Source organism: Mixophyes fleayi, chromosome 1 (genome assembly GCF_038048845.1).
Source record: "Mixophyes fleayi isolate aMixFle1 chromosome 1, aMixFle1.hap1, whole genome shotgun sequence".
NCBI classification, from domain to species: Eukaryota; Metazoa; Chordata; class Amphibia; order Anura; family Limnodynastidae; genus Mixophyes; species Mixophyes fleayi.
In genome coordinates, this window is record NC_134402.1 from 431,732,799 (window position 1) to 431,752,584 (window position 19,786).

At 39.8% G+C, this 19,786-nt stretch overlaps 1 protein-coding gene across 2 annotated transcripts in view; it reads right to left on the bottom strand.

The window, feature by feature from the left end:
* Positions 1 to 19,786, bottom strand: part of WDR70 (WD repeat domain 70) — a 213,030-nt gene that overhangs the window by 25,958 nt on the left and 167,286 nt on the right. For both annotated transcript variants that reach the window (XM_075184230.1, XM_075184229.1), the window contains 3 exons: positions 7,836 to 7,936; positions 4,918 to 4,997; positions 585 to 701 (listed from right to left, as the gene is read on the bottom strand). In XM_075184230.1, coding sequence (XP_075040331.1) covers positions 585 to 701; positions 4,918 to 4,997; positions 7,836 to 7,936 — 298 coding nt within the window. The remainder of the gene's footprint in view (positions 1 to 584; positions 702 to 4,917; positions 4,998 to 7,835; positions 7,937 to 19,786) is intronic.

A 19,786-nucleotide genomic window follows, 5' to 3' on the forward strand; every position in this document is an offset into this window, starting at 1 on the left:
TATACAGTAGGTTAACCATACTTGCCTACACTTCCGGAATGTCCAGGAGACTCCCGAATTTCCCGGAAGAGCAGGCCTCCCTCTCAGAGCGCAACCACTTCTATATTGAAGTCGGTGGGGAAGGGTTACGATGAAGTGATTTGCAATATCATAGCCTGGAACCTCCTGCGTGATGCCACGAATTGCGGCACTGCATAACAGGAGGTGGGGTCACCTTGGCACAATTGCGTCACCGCCCCTCCCCCCCTACACCACTTGCCAACTAAGGTTTGAAATGTCGGCAAGTGTGAGGCTTACCAATGGCTGGCTAGCCAGGCGGGTGAGAAGAAACGACCAATCAGAGTAAGCTAGAACATAACGTGAATTGGTTGTGATGAGCTAGGTACTCTTTATATTGTAATTATCATCACTTTCTATTTAAAAGGTTCAATGGACATTTTTGACTATTCATAAGGCACAAACAGTCATATAAAGTAAAATAATAGGCAATTATTATATGCTAGGCTTCCTGCTTCCTTTCAGACAAGGTTATTAAGAATGGATCTTTATTATGGTTAAAGCGTTGGCCAAACAGTCGTATTTACCTGGCCCAGCTACCGGTGGCTCTGGTTTGTGTGATTTCTGCGGGTCCAGTCGATCCTTTTCGAGCTGTTTCCTCGTACTCCTCTGCCGAGGCTCTCTGAACATGGGAAGAGCGTGTGCTATTGAAGACATGGAGAACACGTTAGCTACAACTGGAAAAAAAATCTCAACATTCTTGTACACAGGATGTCGGAAATGTATCAGAAAATATATTCCTTGACCTTTCATCAAGAACATGGTGGATCAGAAGTGAAGCAGAACTCACATCCACCTACTGGAACAGGAGCATTGTAACAAATCAATCTGAATTTCCTTCAGACGCAACAATTCAAAATAGATTCCGTTAACTGTGGAAACATTGCTAGTCAGGAAGGATTTTCCCTGCATAATACTGGTTAATATCACAGTGTCACTGAACCAAGGAGGAACAGAACAGCAGAGGCAGTGTCAAGACTGAAGGTTCTAACCTAATTTGTAAAAGAACCCTAAACCTATGTTATAAGAGGTACTAATACATTTATGCAGACAAGCAAGGCTCAGAGGGCTGCCATATAGCTGGGACGATAAAAATAGACAATCAGGCCCACAGAAGTAAAGTAAAATGATTTCAATTAAAGAACACATAATTTCATGTGGCCGCTTCTCACTTCTTTGCAAATAGACCACACAAAGATACTTAGAAAGTGCTGATCCAATATAATCCATGTTTAAAACAATTAATAGCGTTCCCAAAGATTTAAAAGTTTATAAAGTTATATTTATTAAACCACAAACACTTAAAATATATATAGATATTTCATAGAGATCTCTAAAAGGTCATCAATCATATAAAAAGTCACAACGCCAGGAGAGGCTAAGTGCTTTATAATATCACTGAACCGCAGACCACATATGCGGCAAGTATTCAATCTGTCACTTCCACTTAGACGATGGTTAAACTTCTTGATAGACGTCATCTCCATTCAAGCTGCTTTTATGGTAATTGCTCTAAGAGTGGCAACTTCATCCCTTGTATGGCGGTAGTGAAGACTGTGCATCCGGCTAGTATTAGACTCACGGCTAGTATTAGACTCAATCAGTGACTACGAGTTTCAAATTATAGATATCTAAGGACATCACTGAAGGGTTTATTTTTTTTTTTACTTTTTACAAGGGATCCTTAATGTGCTCTATGCCATTACATACACTAAATGCACATTACATACAGTAAATTAAACAAATATGAACAATTCACTGTGTGACATACCGTAAATAACCGCTTTACCATGTCCAAACGTAAAGAGGTTGTATTGCCCCCTCCTCATGGCTCCCACGGGCTGTCTCCCACTACAGGCTCCAGTGGCTTAACTGGATTTCACTTCCGTCTTCTATGACCGTGACTTGAATAATGCAGCCCTAATGTTGGGAGCTATGAACAGCTACAGTGTTTTACCGTTTTGTGGGAGTGATAAATACTACATCACTATGAGCTATGCGCACAGATGTTTTATACTGTGTTTGAACCTGTTTGCTAGGAAGAAATTGGATCCTTATGAATCGTTATGGACCTCTACATAGTCGGCTATGAATGGTTCGGTGCTCCGTCTTTCAAGTACAGGTAGAAAGAAAACATATGGAAAGGAGGAAATTGCGTCCCCTGTGGAACACATGGATATAGAGCATGTTTTATGGATCTCCTCACTGGAGTGCATGCGGTTCCACTAAAGATCTACATCCACCTACAGCAATAATTATTGTATCTGTGCTCTGATTCACTGCTGGAGAGGTCTAAGGACAGGTCTGTTGGTGGAAGATGACCCTCATACTGTTGGGTATTTCAGTAATCCACATCTTTATACCAATGATGTACCTTTAAAGGTGGGTCCCTGATCTTCTCTTTGCCCACCTATTGTGTATTACCTATTAAATCAATACATTATTATTACTATTAATGTTTTGTACGAGCTCCCAACTTCACAAGTGTTATATTTTAACAATACGACAATTTGTAGACTACAGAATGTCATTAATGAAAAGCATCATTAATTAAATACTGAACAATGGATCGTGAGGTTGATTCACTGAAGAACTTGGGACCCAGCTGTAAAGGCTTTGCAACCCCGAAACCAGGTTAACAGCGACTGCAAAGTAATATAACTGAACTACATTAATATCAACTGTTAAAACCCCAATGCAGGCCGAGTTACAGCAATTATATAGAGATTTCCTAGAAAGGACAGGGAGGTTTCCTCTAGGTATTTCCTACTGTTCCACAAGTCAGCATGTGTTAGAATTTGCACAACTACTGCCAATTTCCATTTGTCACGTCCTGCCAAACCGCGGCTCACCGCCGTCTACCTGCCGTATTCAATTGCAGGAGAAAAACAATGACAGGCAAATGAGTGGCAAGGCTCAGGTTGCAAACTCTTAACCTAGTTTTCAGTGTAAAACCCCGCTGTTAGGAAAACGTAGGAGACTGAGTGCTGTAATTCTTTCCATATCAGCTGGCCGCATAGGTTATTTTAACACAGCGCTGTTGATTAGAACGATTACTTTGTTCATCAGGAAGTTCCCCCAAATTTTAAGATGATTAAATTTTACTCTAATGGATTTAGTGCTGCCAGCTACAACTAGTTATTGCTTCAGATTCTCCCAAACCAGGTCTGAGGACTGTGCGCTTCTGGATTATATTTAGCTTAATGCTCTTTTCCACTTAGACGATCAGAGGCCACATGGTTCTATTTAAATGAGATACCAGTAAAGAAACTTTATTCAATACAGAAAATGGGTGGACATATTTACTATAGTGACTAAAGAGCAAACAGAGTTTTCTGCTTTGTCATCCACTGTTAGGTGACATTACTCAGAATTTAAAGGACTATAAAGTGATCGCAACAACAATGCTTTCTCCAGGGAATGTACAAGCAATACACAAGCAATTGTACTTTACAAAGTAAACTATCTATAGATAAGGTCTCATTGTTAAAGTATAATCCGAGTAAGAGGAGAGAAGAATGCACTGTATTATCCTGTTGAATATTACTGCAAAATGCCCATTTTTGCTGGCGATTGAGCTTTTCCCCTAAATAGACCCCTTAGTTCTGAGATTGAACATTATAGTGTGTACAGGACCATACAGCTCACTTTCAGAGCTAGGAATAGCGGCAAATTTCACTTGGATTCGTCAATGACCAAGAGAAACCCCTCAACCCAAACTCGGCCACCAGGAGACCGGAGTCCTATTCCATTATTCCTAGCTGAAGTATTCAAGAGGCGATTCCATTGGGAAAAAAAGATCCAAAGGGTTATTATAAAAATGGCGTTTTCTGATTTTTGGACTAAAGATTGTTTCCGGTTTTTATTTCTAAAACCCTAATTAACAAGTCTCACTCCTTGCTTTCATATTTGAGAGGACTTGTTTCCTGTAAGGATGCCCCCTGCCCAGGACTGCACACATCTATCTTCTGTACCTGTTTATATTTTGTAGACATGATGTCCTGTGTTTATATCTTATTCTCGCTGACAAAATGTAATTTAGCCTCAATGAGTAAACAAACATGACAACAGCACCGGTCTACAATTATATGTAAAGGAATTACATAAAAACAATCCCCAGACCTATAAAAGCCGGTACGGGGAATATAACTGTCTGCCACCCAGGATATTCCTCATCTATTCACCAATCTCATCTGTTTAGTGATTAGAAACTGTACCCTCTCAACTTGTCTAAGCAACACATATAAAGACACACCAACCCCACTGTTTACTTAACTGCATAATACTATTCATGTTGCAGGATTTTCCTACATTCTATAAAGATTACTAAGATGTTACCAAGTCTTCATGTAGAAATCAGCTAGCCCCGAAAGCCATCATATCTGTCACTGTCCCATAATCCCCATGACACCACCCCCAACTAGCCCGTATTATACATGCCCGGACTGAAAAGCACCTCATATTTGTTTTCACGGTCAAAACATAACACAAATGTTGAGGCACTGCTGGTATAATGTGTGGAGAGCATGCAAGTGTCCCCTCATACTGGAAACCTTGCTTTCCATCCAGAATAAGCAAATAAAATATATATAATACATGGTATAAAAAATAATATTATTGGATTGAACCAGGTGTGACGGTGTAAGCATGGATGAGGATATTAGGAGAACAGTTTGGTATTCTTGTCTTGAGGTCACATGGGTGTGTTATCAACATTCTACAATATTCCTAGCAGGTGGGCGGGGCTAAGTATGAAGCCCCTCCCCATTACCAAGCTAATGTTACAGAAGTGGGCGGTGTTCATTGTGCATATGACTTTACATAAATACATGAGGCATTACTGTTTTAGTGTTTACTTACGAGTAATAATGTAGTCCTGAGTAAGAGTTTCTGCTTGCCGTGCTTTCCTTTTTGTCTTTACCACACATAACTTTGCTCCCCTGAGCGAGAGAAGAAAGAAGATTTATCATCATCATCATTTATTTATATAGCGCCAGCAAAATCCGTAGCGCTTTACAATTGGGAATAAACAGTAATAAAACAATACTGGGTAATACATACAGACAGAGAGGTAAGAGAACCCTGCTCACAAGCTTACAAACTATGGGACAATGGGAGTTTGAAACACAAGGGCCTGTGCTACATCATATTGCACATTGTCCTTCTTATTATCATAGTGAACACATTACTGTGTATTATCTTGGAGGAAACAGGAAATATTTGTTTAGATAATTACTGCAAGAAACATTTGCGAAATCTGCATCATATACCCTGTACCTTTCAGTGATGAAAGATTCAGGGTTCATGGTAAATGTTTTCCTTTGCAGCACATAAACTACATTTTCGGGTTGGAAGTCCAGTAACTGGAGAGCAGACAAGCAGTGACACAGTATCTCTGCTGCGAACGACTGCTTTCTACTCAACGGGAAAATGTTCTGCAAACATTCTAGAGCTTAACGTCAGTGAAACATCGCAATTATGGTGGGAGGAGCTGGGACTTTACTGCACAATAAATATTACAATATAGGAAGATATGCAGGTTTAGCAGAACAGACAGTCTCATTAAATTATAACATATACCCTTCTGCTTCAGGGGCATAAAGCTGTTAAATATCTGTGCGTAGCGCTGCAATAAACCAGGTGAAACTTTAAGGCTTAAGTGATCCCTCTATAGTTTTAAATACACAGAAACTAGATTATTTTATCAATCATACGGAGTATTAAGAGATTTAACTTCTGGACGGATTTAATGGAATCTGTAACGAAAGAGTAAATGTGAATTCATGAACGTAAAAGTGAATGTATAGAACTGACTATATTTCTAATGGAACAGAGCCTGTTTATTTTCAGGTTTATGTTCTCTCTCTAGTGGGTCTCAGTGACAGTGCGGTGACCCTGAGGCATAACCCTATGAAGTGGTCATTCATCTTAGGGCACTATGAAAGTGACGAGTCACTAAGTCATCATTCATTTATCCTCAACAGCTTTTAGTGTAAAGAATTTTATCTTTCAGTGATGCCTTGTCATTGGATGACACTACATAGATTGTGCAGTATTTAGTATGAGTATTTAGTCCTTAAATTTAAATGAGAATTCCACCCAAACCAAATACTTAGTATTAGGTGGAACTAAAGGAGTTATGAGCTATCTCTATTTAAAGGATAAGAGCAGTTAGCCACTTCTACCGCAGTCCCTGATGCCTGTATTGGTACCGTGCCGCTCTGATCTGTAATCTGCTCTCTAGGCTGAGTGGGTGGTTATGCTTCACCCTCTTCCAATTTCCATTGATATAAGTGAAAAGTTCACGGAAGAGGGAAACTGATGACCAGTGAAACTGGCAGGGTGGGACTGTTACAGACATTGAAGACCCAGAGAATCTGCCAAAAATCATCCCTAACTTGGTAAGTATAATTTAGTCCGACGCCCAAATTCAGGTGAAAGTCCCACCTGCTTGCTACAAGAATCGGGTATGACATAAAGAAGATGACCTGCCCAAAAGCAGGAATGTTTAGAACCCTTTTAACCACTGACCTTCTCATCCTCCCAAGTCCCAAGCTCTAAAGGACAATTTTTATTGTTAAATTATCTTCTACATTTTTGTTCCAGGAGGTTGGTTGGGGTCTTTGTCTGCAAAACTGATAACCCACATGAATGTTAAGTGGCTGACCTATAATTTAACGAACACTATTATGAAAATATATTTTTATGTCTTATATTTATGGGGTGTCATGCGTGTGCAGGTCTACTATGATTTATGTTTATGGGGTGTCCTGTGTGTGTAGGTCAAACATATTTTTAAAATACTGGTGCAGTGAGGCGTCATTCGGTTATATCTCTTGCTCAATGAGATTGAAGGTACACCTGTATGTCGCAAGTTTAAGCTACAGACAAAACTATCAGCAAATGACGATGAAACTAATGATAATTATTAATTGTTTTGCAGCAAAGTCAAAAGTGATGAGACTTTGACACTGTGCAAGAAACACAATAAAATATAGAGCTCCACAATACAACGCCATGCTTAGCAATATAAAAATATCTATTTAAACCTTTTTTCTGCACATATTACTTACCCAAAACAACTTTTTTCATCTTAAAGTTATGTTAAAGCATTACATTTATACAATATTAATGGTAATATCACAGCTTGCAGAAAAAGATGAATAAAATATTCTCTTGCTAGCGAATGGGATTTTAAGGTAATTCCTTTATTTCCATATTAAACAGTGCACAAGCCAGGCTGCACTCTCCTGCATGCCCGAGCCAGGCTGCACTCTCCTGCACGCCCGAGCCAGGCTGCACTCTCCTGTAGACCCGAGCCAGGCTGCACTCTCCTGCACACCCGAGCCAGGCTGCACTCTCCTGTAGCCCCGAGCCAGGCTGCACTCTCCTGTAGCCCCGAGCCAGACTGCACTCTCCTGTAGACCCGAGTCAGGCTGCACTCTCCTGCACACCCAAGCCAGGCTGCACTCTCCTGCACACCCGAGCCAGGCTGCACTCTCCCGCACACCCGAGCCAGGCTGCACTCTCCTGCACACCCGAGCTAGGCTGCACTCTCCTGCACACCCGAGCTAGGCTGCACTCTCCTGCACACACATACCGTGCTAGACTCTATTGCAAAAATAACTTCCATTATAACTGTTCAATTTATATACGGGGATGACCGACTAGTAGATCCTTGATAGGAGGAGGAAGAAGTATATGTCAGCAATATATGTAATATATTTACAACAACTGTACTTATGACAACAACAAAAAGGAAGAATAAGATATACTACCTCTGGCTCTTGACTGGATCATAATATACTTTAGCGAGTCCGTTACCAGTGCCCACCATGATCTGATTCAACTTCGGATGCCACAGACACCGAACAACGCTCTGAAATAAAATGAGATGTTAAGCGATAGTGTGCATCATTATATCATTATCAGACGTATTTTTGCTCGGTGTACTATTAGTCAAAATTTATAGGTGTGCTGGAATCATCCCAAGACTGTTGTATGTGTGGATTCAGACAATGAAACAGAATAACGCCCGCCTGAGTCTGATTTACTAAAACTTCTAAAAAAAAAAAAAAAGGGAAAGTAGGGGTTTTGCCTATAACAACCAATTAGATCCTAGCTGGAATGTATTAAGACAAAGGATTGCTAGAATCAGAGTGGGTCAACACCTCCACTTTTCCTTTTTAGAATTTATAGTAAATGTAACACACAGTCATGCTCTGGTGCATTTGGAAATCCAATATAGCAATTGGCAATGCTTTTATTATCATCAGAGTTTGCTAATAATACAACTGAAACATTTCAATGTTTTATATTTATTATATAAAGCCATGCAAATTAAAGTGAAACTAAATAAAACAACACAACACAAAACTCATGATAGACATCTATTTATGTTTTTGAGAGTTATAAATGGGCATGGATGTGAGGGCTGAGATCTGTTCTATAATCTCAGTATTTACAGACTGTGAACTGATGATGTTTCTTATACCGATGACACTGAGTTCTGTACACTGATAAGTAAAGAACATTCTATTTACCATAATACCAGGGCAGTAGTTATGCAAACTAGGACACCTGCCTAAGGAAGCACTATATACTACAGTATTTACCGTCATAGAAAGTATTACAACCTGGTCAACAGAAACCAAGCCAATAGTATACCTTAAGATACATACAAAGTGCACATATGAATAAAAACAGATAAAACAAATAATAAAATCATAATATCCAGAACAATAGAGGTAACAGGAACAAGTCTGGACAACATACAAAGGATAGAGCCTCCTACTCCAACTGGGACAAGCACAGCTGCCACAAGCCTCCTGAACAAGCAAACCCAACCAATTCCCCAAGGCCAAACCCGAACAGGCCATCAAGACTGAATGTAATATTCTGAAGGCTCTATGGTTAAGACGAGATCCAACTTACGGGGTCTACGTCCAGAGATTATTCCTTGGCACATGTCCACCAAGCTTTAATAATTATAGCTGCTCTAGAAGGAATCGCTTGTTTCCAGGTGGAGGTCAGGGCGCACCCTGGGATGTATAAGTTTATTATAAAGTTTGCTTATATAGTAAATGTGTCTGCCAAATAATGCAACCCAGGCATTTTTAGTAACTGTAATAGGAAGCAAGTCGTTTAATATATTGAAAACAGATATCCCAGACATCCTGTACTAGTGGACAGCCCCACTAGCAGTCATATAAATCCACATCTTGGCCGAGTAGTATACAGCATTATTTTTCGTAGGAGAGGTAGAAACTATAGAGAATTTTAAAACTCTTAATTTATAGAGCATGTTTTCCAGCATCATCGACCATTGCTCTTCTTTAAGGAAACATCTCAGCCATCACTCCCACTTACTCATAAAGCCATATACTAAAGGCTGTTTGTCTTGCCAGATCATTGAATGAATGTTGTTGGATATCAACACCAGGCCAAGCCATAGATGTTCACATTTATCAAAGGCTCAGCACCTCTAGTCTGCAATGCTTCATGGACAAAACAGTAGGACCAATCAGAAGCTGCAATGCCCACGATGCAGATTTGGAATGGTCCTCCCACTCACAAACTTCTTCGCATTATCACAAAGCTCTGGATTTTGGGACGATCTGTGAGACGAACCACAGCCCCGGGGCTACTTCATTAAGCCCTTTTTGCCTGGGGCTCAGTGGAATGGAAGGACAACAAGGTCATTCATACAAGTAGGTGGTAACCCACAATTTAAGGGTATGCAAATTAAAAAGATTAAGATTCTTAAACTCTGTAGGCCCTTGTCCTTAGCCACAGAATATCCATTACAAGAATGAGCTTTACTATACCATCTTCTATCACTACCCAGCAAATTGTGTGTGAGTTGGAGCCGATGGATGCTGTGTGCCAATTGAGTTGCCCTATAGTAATATAAGAGTTGGGGAAGGCTGCCGACTCATGCTCTATTTGATGTAGAATGTAGAAACTAATATTAAGGTTTTCCACAGTCCACATAAATATAGGGATGTGTGATTGTAAGCTCTCGGTGTCTTTATGTGGCTGCTTAATGGATGTAATAAGGTCTAAGGTCCTAGGAAGAGTCATCATCTCATGAGAGCAGATTCTGACCAATAATGGTTTGAGCTTTTAATACTTTAAACATGTAGGGTACCTAGGTATTTCAGTGAGGTTTTAGACTATTTAAATTCAAAAGTCAGTTGTAAAACTTTGGGTCATGGAAGGGCCCCTGTATAGGCTATTGAATTTGGCATGGCTGACTATAGAACTTGAATAGGGACAGACGCCCACCTCGTATTCATGGAAGCAGACTCTAAAGTCATGAATATCTAACCAATGCAATCAGGAGTTAAATACACAATCCAAACAGGAGGGATGGCCTGGTACATCCTTGGCGAGTTCCATTGGGAAGTCTCCTGAGGAATATTGTAAATCACATCTCCTTGTACTAGAATTGGTATATCAACTCGTTGCCCGATTCATAAAACCCTCATAAAAGGCTGACTACAGACCTATACATTCAGGCAACACTGCCAATCCCCTTTTTGGCATCCAATAACAGAATGACTGACAAAGAGCCTTAGAGTAATGCAGAAGATTAACCACCATTCTTATATTATTGATAGTCTGCTTACCTGGAGTAAAGCTCATCTGGACCAGGATGGACAGGGCATCATTGCTCAATTAAGCCTTCAAGCTAAAACTTTTTACAAATAACTATTATAATTAATAATGGAAACCAGGCTATAACTGACATGTTGCATTCTGGTTTGGGGATGATGACTATATGTGCCTTGGGATGAACTAGTCTTCCCCCTACATTTAAAACAATAACTAGATTGTTAGTTAATAAATGCAACAATGCCTTATAATACAGTGATAACACACTGTGCACTCTTTGTATGCCCTCTTCAGTGATCAATTAGGCATTTCCAGTTCCAACTCAGCTACTGTAGAGAGGATAGAGAATATTTAGTCCCTACACATATGCAACCTATCAATCTAGACCCATTATATAATTTAATATATATTTTTTTAATTCAGTTATTATTTAACCTGGTGTTATGGATCAAGCAGACTTGTTTCTCCCTAACAGGAAGCACACTGTTCACGGTTAATCAATGTTCTACCTAGCATAGAATCAGTCAAGAGGAGTTGGAATGTATCTAAATCCTTTATAAGTTTGGACAGTTCCCTAAATTTAAAGAGCTTAGGTTCCTTTCTCTGAGGAGTTAATTTGACAACATTACCTCTTATCACAGATTTATATACCACCCATATCTTGAAGTTTTGGATTTTCAATTTCTCTAAAAGGCAGGCAAGTAACCATTCAAAATTCTATTACCACTTGCGTGTCTGCTAGACAAGCTTCATTAAGCCGCTAATTATATGACAGGCGGTACCTTGACACATATTTCAGGGTATCTAACGATAAAATCAAACTAAGTTATGCCTGAAATCTCAGCAGAACGAGGGGAGGAAATGTGCATCAATAAACACACAAACCAATTGTGGTGTATATACTAAGTGGTGGAGAATAAAATTAATAATCTCTATATTTCAAGTGCTTAAGTCTCCATGAATCCCACAAGCTAAACTCGCGTAGAAACATTTGTAGCAATTTGCTAGTCAGATCTAGCTTATGAGGGTTAATTTGGATCTATCTAAAGCATGATTCATATCCCAAGGAACTAGTGTCTCAAGAAGGCCAATATAAGGGTTGCTAAGACCTGAAAATCTTCCCTCTGTGCTGGGTGTCTATAAATTATAATAGATATTAATATATCATAAACTAACTAATGTAATTAGCAGTCCATGCAGTCTACCGGTAAGTATTAAGTAGCAGCCCTAAAGTTTTCTTGTGCAATATTAAAAAAAAAAAAGAAAGAAAAATGTTTATATATAAAAACTGGCATACCTCTAACCATTTTCAGCATTACATCCTAAATTATTTTACACACTTGCATAAGTGGGGTGATAAATTCACTGACATTAATTTGGCAATTTGGAAGGAACAATTGTACAGTAAAAAAAAATGTCAGCTTAGTAAAAACGACATAATCTGCTCCCTTTGAGCTCCTTTTATAAAAAAAAAACAACTTGCGTCTTTAGCAGATAGATGATGTCACTATTGTCCCTAACCACACCCAAGCTCAAAAAAAATCAATCTGTCCCCGGCAATGATATCACACACACCTTCAATTAAACATCTTCAATATCGTTAATGTTAGACCAAGTGATGGCAAACCCCAGCCAAGACATAGTTTCAAAGGTCTGCACAGGGACTATTACCTGGGGCACAGGGAATATAATATAATAATCTAATAACCAAAACATTTAAAAAACAAAATGAGAAGAATTAACTCTGCTACAGCCCTTTGTTTTCTGAGTACAGCCCATATCGATCCTCAGTTTCCAGGTAGACGTCCTTTTGGTCTCATCAGGACCACACAAGGGATTAATATGTGTCAAGACCAATGGGTATATTTATTAAACTGCGGGTTTGAGAGATGTCGCCTATAGCAACCAATCAGATTCTTGCTACCATTTATTTAGTACATTCTACAAAATGACAGTTAGAATCTGATTGATTGCTAGTTGCAACATCTCCACTTTTTCAAACCCGCAGTTTAGTAAATATACCCTCGTGCGTCTGTGTAACTCTGCTCGAAACAAGGCATTCACAACCCTGTCCATTCTCCTCTGCCAAGCAAAAATGTTTTTATGTTAATTTCATTAACATCGATCATACACCTTATCATACTTGCTCTTCCCCAAAACACCATGGCCTGAGCACATTGGCTGCAAAACTATTTATGTAAATTAAGAATGCAACTTATTAATTTATTCAAGTCAGTTATTTAGGGTATGGGATGGACATCACATTTCTAATATATATATATATATATATTTCTTTCATTTATCCTTAACAAAGATTGAGAGACCGAGACATATTTGTGGTAGATACTCCCGTTATCAACATGTTCAGGGATTTCTACAAACTACCTGTTCACCTGCATCATCTGTGTTATCTGCCTTCCGCATCTCTGTGCAATCCCTGTGCTATATCTACACCATCCGATTTTGCTCTCTCACCGTCTGGTTTCCGAAGGATTGGCAGCCACCTGCATGTTGGATCTCTGCCTTATGATCTGGTAATGAAGAGAATGTGACCTGATCGTGTTGCTGTATGGAATAATACTACAGATAAGCGGAAAAGTTTTTATTTCTGGTACACATACACCTATACAGATTTGGATTGGGTGACCCATAATTTATGCTGAGGGGCCTATTATCTATTATACCGCTGTTTTATTCCCATTTGGCTCACTTGGGTGCTGCATTACGGTCTCTGGTTTCCTTTTTCACTGGTGCTAAAGTCCCACTTTGGGTTCGTGTATGATTCCATTTATATTATTGTACTACACTATTGTGTACCTCCTCCTCCATCTTTTCTTTACATATATATATATATATATATATATATATATATATATATATATATATATATATATATATATTTCTTTCATTTATCCTTAACAAAGATTGAGAGTTCGAGACATATTTGTGGTAGATACTCCCGTTATCAACATGTGTTGAAATAACTTTCAACACATAGACACTCAGCATTGTCGAGCAAATCGATTGTTAAGGACATATGAGAATCTAAGTAAACCAAGTCACCAAACTCCAAGCTTGTGTAAATGGTTTTATACTGTCAGGCCACACATAGAAACACAGACAGAGAGACATACCTGCTGTACAACATTATCCTCTAAATCACATAAGGGATACAATTTACAGAGAACACTGCTGTGTATAATACCATCATAATTCTGCAGCAATACAAAAATAAAGTAACCTTTTCACTGCAATGATAATTTCAATGTAACATGCCAAGAACATTTTCAGAATTGTACACCGCATTATTAATTACAAACTTGGAGAAGAGTTGAAGTGGTTGTGATAAAAATATTCACATTAACTATGACCAAGTGTTCAAGGCGAAAGAATGTTTCAGAGACACAACAATTGTACAATAAAAAAGAAGGTCATGTTAGAACTGTCTTGATGGTTAGTGATGGTGTTGGTGAAGTTAGGTTGAAAACTACGACGCAACACCAATGCCTCCGACTACCGTAGTGGTGGCTCCATTCTGTGGTCTACTGATTCACCAGTGCACCCATGCCCAAAATCCAGCAGTAAACATTTACATTTGGAGGGGTCATAAACCATACCTCCAAAACATCCCCAATTTGAACGCGATTGCGTCACTGTGCCTCCACTCTATGCTGTGCAATGTCGCTATTCTCTGCATTGCATAGAGCGGGGGGAGCCTAATGATGCTCTTCTGAGAGGACTCCACAAAACTCCGGAGCTCCCTGGACATTCCGAAGAGTATCCAAATGTGGAATATTCTTGTGAGTTGGTCAAAAATTGTGATTTCAGTTTCCTTCAGTTTTTGCCGTGAAGCAGCAGCAATAACACCCGGAATAATATTGCACACACAAGTTCATCGGACACATTGCCTAAATAGTACCCCTGCTCTCAGGACACCTACGTGCTGGCTGGTGGATGGGAATCTTGTGATCGTAACACTGTATGATCACATACCACCAGGGAGCCTGTTTCGGCATGGTCAAGTTCAGTTAATATTCTTGTAAAAAGCAGGACCACTGAATATGATGTAGGGAAAGAAATGTTCCATTTCATTTCGGAAACCTGATAACCTGCTAAAAGCAAGCACCAAGAAGAAGATATTTGGAAGTCACTTGTTTTTCTTTTTTTGTGTGAAATAAGGTCCTTGACATAACCCCATCAATTAAAACAAGTGTAAATACAATGAGAGGATACAGTTTACTTAGAGCAGCACAGTATGTCAGAACATCACGCACTGTGTACTGCATTACCACAAGGGAATGTTGGAATTAAGGGAAGTCAGTGTTCCTGATACTCAATGAGAAATGCTAGTTATTGAGCCATCTCTCGGGTTATGATGAATTGATATATACATATTAAATTGCAGTTTTGATATTAGGGAAAATATGTTTTCAATACTTTGCATGAAATAATGCTGCCAACTACCTAAATATAGGTCCTATTCATAGACCCATATAGTAAAGGAGACATAATCTATAGAATATAGAGGGGAGATGCGGTCAGAAAATTGTTAATAAGTTTCACTCTTACTCACTGTCGTGTAAATAACTTGATCTGCATGAGCAGTCATCTGTGCAATCTGTTAATTAGTAGTCTTGTGGTCTTTGGATTATTTAGATTTTTATGTAATATATTATGGCATACATGCCAACTTCACCTATGGCGCTACGACATCACCACATCCCCTCCTACCCCCTGTTACATCACTTCTCCCGAGGGGAAGGGGGGTGGGGACTATAAAATGGGGGTCCCCACTATAAAATGCCGAAATTCACAGCATTGAATAGCGGGGGCGGGGCTTAATGATGCAATTAAGCCCCGCCATTCAATACCGTGAATTTGGCGAATCCAGGAGGTTTGCCTACTCTTTTGGGAGTCAGGGAAGACTCCCCGAAATTCTGGAGCCTCCTGGGAATTCCAGGAGAGTAGGCAAGTATGTATTATGGATCGTTGCTGTCTGTGCTTTGTATAATACTGTAAATGTCATGTATGGGGCTGCAGACCTTTTCAGAGCCCCGCCCACATTTACCCAAATGACCACTACTGGACAATACTCCGCCCATTTTCTTGCAAGCCTCCACCCCTTCGAGGTTCGTTATTCAGGACTGCCTCACCAAAATAGGGACAGTTGGGAGGTATGGCTACAGAAAATCTGGATGCGTAGTGTACTTAATGTTGGCAAGTGTGCCTAGTTGTCCGCCCATTGTCTATTTAGGTACAAGTCTAAATTTTGCTTTGGGGAACTCCTAAAAATGCTCTCATTGACTTTTCGTTGAATTGCTGGTCTAGATGGAAATGTGAATCCCACTGAAGGCCTAGACTGGCATCCCGTCTACACCACCTCTTAGGACATGTAAAAATTAAGATATACAGGGGGACAAGAGCCTCCTCTGCTGCCCAGTGAATGCCCCCATAAATTTCCATGCTTTAAGACACCCTTTCCAAGTACATTTAAATATCTTGTCAAATAACACAAAATCTAGTTTTTTTCAAGTGGAATAGGGCTTGAGTATAAATAAATGATGATGAGTGCATCTATATGGCAGGGAATAACATGCCAAGGCTAACGGGCAGGGGCCATTTCCCCCTTGTGCGAGTCCCATTTCTGACTAATTGGGCAACCTGCCATGGAGGCCGGCTGTATACACATCCTCACTGTACGTAACTTACACTTGTCCACCCTCGTTTCATCTCTCCATCATGCATAAGAGGCCGCAAGTCTAAAATAAACACAAATCTAGATTTAATCGCATTTTGGCATGTTTGCGCAGTACAGATACTCATCATCATCACCATTTATATAGCACCACTATTTCCGCAGCACAGTTTTTGGAGTGTGGGAGGAAACCCACGCAAACACAGGGAGAACATACAAACTTCACACAGATAAGGCCATGGCCGGGAATTGAACTCATGACCCCAGCGCTGTGAGGCAGAAGTGCTAACCACTAAGCCACCGTGCTGCTCTTAACTCCTATACCTATGCCACAAAAATGGACCTATGTCCAGCTCTACATGAGGCCCACGCGGCACATTGAGAAATATTTTTGTCCCAGATGGCTCTCTCCCAGCGCACTGCACGTAACCAGAGAAATCTCCAGATGTACACTGCGCAAAAGTGTAAAAATTTCACAGTCAAACCTCCCACACTGTAAAACCACACCTTCATTTCAATTAAACTTTTATGGATTAAATTAATAATGAGAGGGAGGACACCATCCGGTATTGTCTTTATTACACGTATTTTGTGTCCCATTATAAGTATATAACACCCAATCTCTAGCTAGTGTAAACCTCTCCCTTCCTTTATATCAAGTCAAAAAATCTTGCTCTACAGAATGAAACCTTCTCTATGTATTGCTCCACAAAACAAAGCTAACTGGATTGCCTATGCCTAAGAATCTTGCTATGTATTTTGCTCTGTGACTCACTGAATACAAAAAAAAGTAAAAGTAAAAAAAATAAAAATAGTAGTGTAATACAAACAATATCTAGAAACTGGAAATCCAAACTTCAATATCATCCAAAAGCAGCAGCTCAGTCTTGCTCTCACATCGCTGAAAATCTGACAGACTGTTCCTTGAAAAAAAGAAGAAGCTATTTTTGGGTGACAGAAAAAAAGAAAAGAAATCTTTTCTTTCAAAGAACGCCAAGCTTGATATCTGCCCTGCTGTTTTGTGATGTGTTGCTTGAATTGTGTCTCGTTTGCTGCACTTGACCAGCCACAGTGAGGAGACAAGAGACCTGTCAGACGAGGAGACACGGAGCGTCCGTACAGCAGGCTGACAGCAGTGGCCAGGCTGTGTCATTACAGCACTCAGTCTGGGCGCAAAGCATTGCTGTGTGTGCAGCTTTCTAGCTTCTAAAGGTGATTCCAGGGCTTCACAGGCAGATTGTCAGAATCATAAGCATTAAATCAGTGATAACACGAAGGACTGATAAGTGGAGAGACACAGATGTTGGTGATCACGTTCGCTCATTTAACAGTGCGTGCAATTTAACATCTGCAGACTGGAATTATACTTTAGTAAATTTCAAATTCAATGGAAAAATAGCAATGTATGCCTGATTACTTGCGCATTCCTTCTTTGTGTTGATCACGGCCAAAAAATGTTACTCTTGTCCCAATGTTAATTTATTTATTAATATAGACCAAAGTTTGCAGAGGAAAGTCAATATAAGAGACTCATATCGTACAGTGCTTGCTGTCTCAGTGCTAGGAGGCATTAGAATGGGGACTATACTGCAGTCCTGTCCACCACGGCTCCAAGGGTGTCTGGTATACAAGTGATCCTGGATTCACGGTGGCTTAGTGGTTAGCACGTCTGCTTCACAGCACTGGGGTCATGAGTTCGATTCCTGACCATGGCCCTATCTGTGTGGAGTTTGTATGTTATTCCCGTGTTTGCGTGGGTTTCCTCCGGGTGCTCTGGGTTCCTTCCACACTCCAAAAACATACCGGTAGGTTAATCGGCTGCTATCAAATTGACCTTAGTGTCTCTCTGTCTGTCTGTGTGTGTTAGGGAACTGTAAGCTCCAATGGGGCAGTGACTGATGTGAGTGAGTTCTCTGAGGAATTAGTGGCGCTATACAAATAGCTGCTGATGATGATGATGATTCCCTCTATATCAGGAAACCAGCACTGTTTTCTTTGTCCAGTCCCATTGAGCACTGGAGGTTGGGTAAGATACAGCGAGGCTCCACAACCAAAAGATGAAGCCAGTGAGAGTCAGCTTAAATTAGGAGTGTCACAACTGTATTTGCAGTAGATGAAAAAGCCCTAGAAAATAGTTGGTTTAAAGCTTCACCTAGTACAGTGTTTCCCAAACCCAGTCCTCTGGACCCCTAACAGTGCAGGTTTTCCACGTGACAAGTGAAACAATTATACCACCTGTGGATCTGTTACAATGTGTCAGTCTGTAATGACTACACCTGTGCTCCAGCTAGGACATGCGCTGTTAGGGGGCTTTGAGGACTGGGTATATACATTTTACGAACTTGGCGTTTTCCCTAGCAAGAGTCAAGGGACTGCTACGTGCAGCTCTTTTTCCCAGGGCTCCTCTTGTTCTGTAATAGAGAACTGGCAAATCTTTTTCATTCGCCCTTTTAAAGTGTCAGCTGAGGAGGGGTGTGGGCAGGACGACCAATCAGGAGCCACAATTGTCACACAGCCCTGGTCTTTAGCTGGCAACCTAGAGCAACCAATGAGAGTCCTGGTAGTGAGAATCAAGTTAAAATGTAATATATATATATATATATATATATATATATATATATATATATATATATATATATATATATATTAGGTGGTAATGCAGCTTTGAACACCTGGAAATTGCACAGATTTTTTTTTTTATTCCTGTCTTTAGACATTACCTGAACTTTCCACAGCAGTAAGCTAAAAATATTCAACATCGTAAGCAACATCATTAGAAAACAAGTGTTCAGCAAACAAAGAAACAGCTCTATGCACCAATTCCAGGCTTATTTTACAATGGAAACTGAGACGTCGTCAGCTCCAGGCACCAAATACAACTACTGACCCAAGCACATAACTTGCCTTGAACTGTAGGTTAAATATGCAAAATGTGTAATACCTACTATACTTTGACAGTGTATGCGAGTAGATTACCCCACTGAATGGAACTCTTTGATAGCTATTACATATTAATATATCATGTTACCTACTGGCGAGGAATCCTTAGACAACCTAGTCCATTTAAAGGGTTAATGAAATAATATCTGTGTGACAAATATACAGGAACATATAGCATGCAATAAATCAGAAATTCAAATGAGGCCAAGGTCATGTCTAATATTTATGAAAGCTTTTCTAATTCATGCTGATACGCTGGTACTAATAGAATACACCTAGCAGTGCATCGTATACAACTAGATCGTCGGAATACAGATTTTCACTCACTACAATACAGTATATAACAATGGCTTGTGTAAGTCAAGACAAGATGTAGTGCACAGTCCAGCTGTTTTCAACTAGGTTTTAGGTCCAAAATGCATGACATTTGTATGGGATTTTAACAAAGGACAACATTAAGGAACAGGATTAATTTAG